General features: G+C 44.3%; 1 protein-coding gene across 1 annotated transcript in view; it reads left to right on the forward strand.

The window, feature by feature from the left end:
• Positions 1-2122, forward strand: part of PSPC1 (paraspeckle component 1) — an 81666-nt gene that overhangs the window by 42163 nt on the left and 37381 nt on the right. Inside the window, exon 2 of the mRNA XM_009890649.1 lies at positions 3-369. Within this exon, the coding sequence (XP_009888951.1) occupies positions 3-369 (367 nt within the window). The remainder of the gene's footprint in view (positions 1-2; positions 370-2122) is intronic.

The following is a 2122-nucleotide window of genomic DNA, read 5'->3' on the forward strand; positions in this document are numbered from 1 at the left end:
AGGAACTTGAAGCAAGTGCGGATCGAGAATAGCTCCCCAGCGGCGCCGCTGGGCATGGTGGGGGGTGGTGGCGGCGGTGGCAACTTGAAGGGATTGCGGGGCCTAGAAACAGAGAGTGAGGCAACGGCGGCCATGGCGCTAGTGCCGAGCAAAGAAGGTGGAGATGAAGAGCAGGAGGTTGGGTTCACTATCGATATCAAAAGCTTTCTTAAACCTGGCGAGAAGAGCTACACGCAGCGCTGCCGGCTGTTCGTGGGGAATCTGCCTACTGATATCACCGAGGAAGATTTCAAGCGCCTTTTCGAGCGCTACGGGGAGCCTAGCGAGGTCTTCATCAACCGGGACCGTGGCTTTGGCTTCATTCGCCTGGTGAGGATTCGCGCGAGCCCCTGTGGCTGCCCTGTAATCCAGGGGCTGCCTCTGCGAGCGGGAGACTTCTATCCCTTGCTCCCCCCCACCCGCCTTTCCTTGTCGGGCGGGTGTAAGAAAAGACGGCAGCTGCCCCCCGTTCTCTCTCGTTCTCCTTGCGGCTAGCGCTCTTCCCTCCGCTTCCTCTTCATTCGTCCCCCTCCCCTATTTGCCTCCGTACGTCCAAGCCAGAGGCTTCCGTTGTGAGCAGCCTTCCCAGCCCGTCGCGTTTGGGTTCCCACCTCGCTAGGCGGTACTCCGCGGGTTTCAGGGCCGCTCCACCAGTTACGGTGTACGTGCCGCTGCCGCGGGTACTCCTGCAGCCTGTTCAGAGCGTGGAGGATGTGGTTGTGCGATCTGCTTTGTTCGTGTAATACCTGCATAAAGGACTTACCTGATTTAACTGGGAGAATTCATCATACTTTAGGACTAGAAAAAACCCTCTTTGTGTAGAAGCAAGTTTCAGTCTGTACAGTTCATTGTGAATATAGGTTTCGTTTATGAAAAAGAAGTTAAAGACTGGACGGGATTGCTTCGAAATGCCACTGCTCACACATAGCAAAAACAGAGCATGTAATCGCAAAATGGCAAAGAAGTGGGACCTTGGGTTGTTTCAATTACTTGTGTGGGAATAAGACTAGATTTTTAGAGGTGATACAGTATTAGATCAAATATGCTCAAGTGGAGCATGCAAAAAAAGAATCATCTGAAAAGCTTATAATACTGTATTTAAACGTTAATTTAACGTGCAGGATTAGTTTTCATGACTGCCATGCCTAGAATGCACTGATTTGTATCAGTCTGGGAATAGCTGTACAGTGCTTTGCGTGTCTCTAGTTATGATTCTTCCATATGTTTTACTGGTTAGGATTTTTTTTCTTTTTGGTTGTCGTCTTAAAGACAAGTGCTTGTGGCTTTCAGCCATATATTTTTTACCCTGAGAATCCCCGAGCCTGAAATAGCAGTTTTCCGGAGGAAGTGTGATATATTTACATGTCATTACTTAGTTTTGCATGTAATATAGATTATATATAGCTTTTATCTGAACTTCCCTTTTTCATTATGTTTAGGGAATATGTTATTTTTTAACAATTTATGGAGCCAGTTGAGCTGTGGAGAAAATGGCTATGAGAATAGTTTCTTTAATTGTATGAGATTGCGGGTATAAAACTTTGTGAAAATGTCTGAAATCAGAAAAAAAGGCAGTTATTGATGCAGACTGTCTCATGGATATGGGTGCAGAAAGCCCATAAAAGTGAGAAGAATGAATATATGAGCAAAGACGGTAATTTCATCATTTGTTGATGAAATTTGAATTGGACTTCCATTGAGAGTTCATCCAACAGTGCTAATAAGCAGGTGTGGTATTTTCACTTATTACAAACAAAAACCCAAACCAAACCTCAAAACACTTTCAATGCTGCAGTGTAATCTTTGAAAATACTGTTTCCTACCATATGGAGCTAGGATACAGAATATAAACATTTGTGTAAGCAGGTATGAAAAAGTATCAAGTTTTCAACTTTACTGAAAGTCTGTATAGAGCAACCCAAATGTATCTGTTATAATGAGAATTTGTTGAGTCCTCTAATGTGCAACAAAAATTTGCACCTATGTTGTTTTTTAGAATAAATCATAGGGGATGATAAACGCATATTTTTTTCGATAATAAAGTTCCAGGAACTTGGGTTTGTTTTTTTTTTTTGGGGGGGGG

This window comes from Charadrius vociferus, unplaced genomic scaffold, assembly GCF_000708025.1.
Source record: "Charadrius vociferus isolate BGI_N301 unplaced genomic scaffold, ASM70802v2 scaffold278, whole genome shotgun sequence".
Lineage (NCBI taxonomy): Eukaryota > Metazoa > Chordata > Aves > Charadriiformes > Charadriidae > Charadrius > Charadrius vociferus.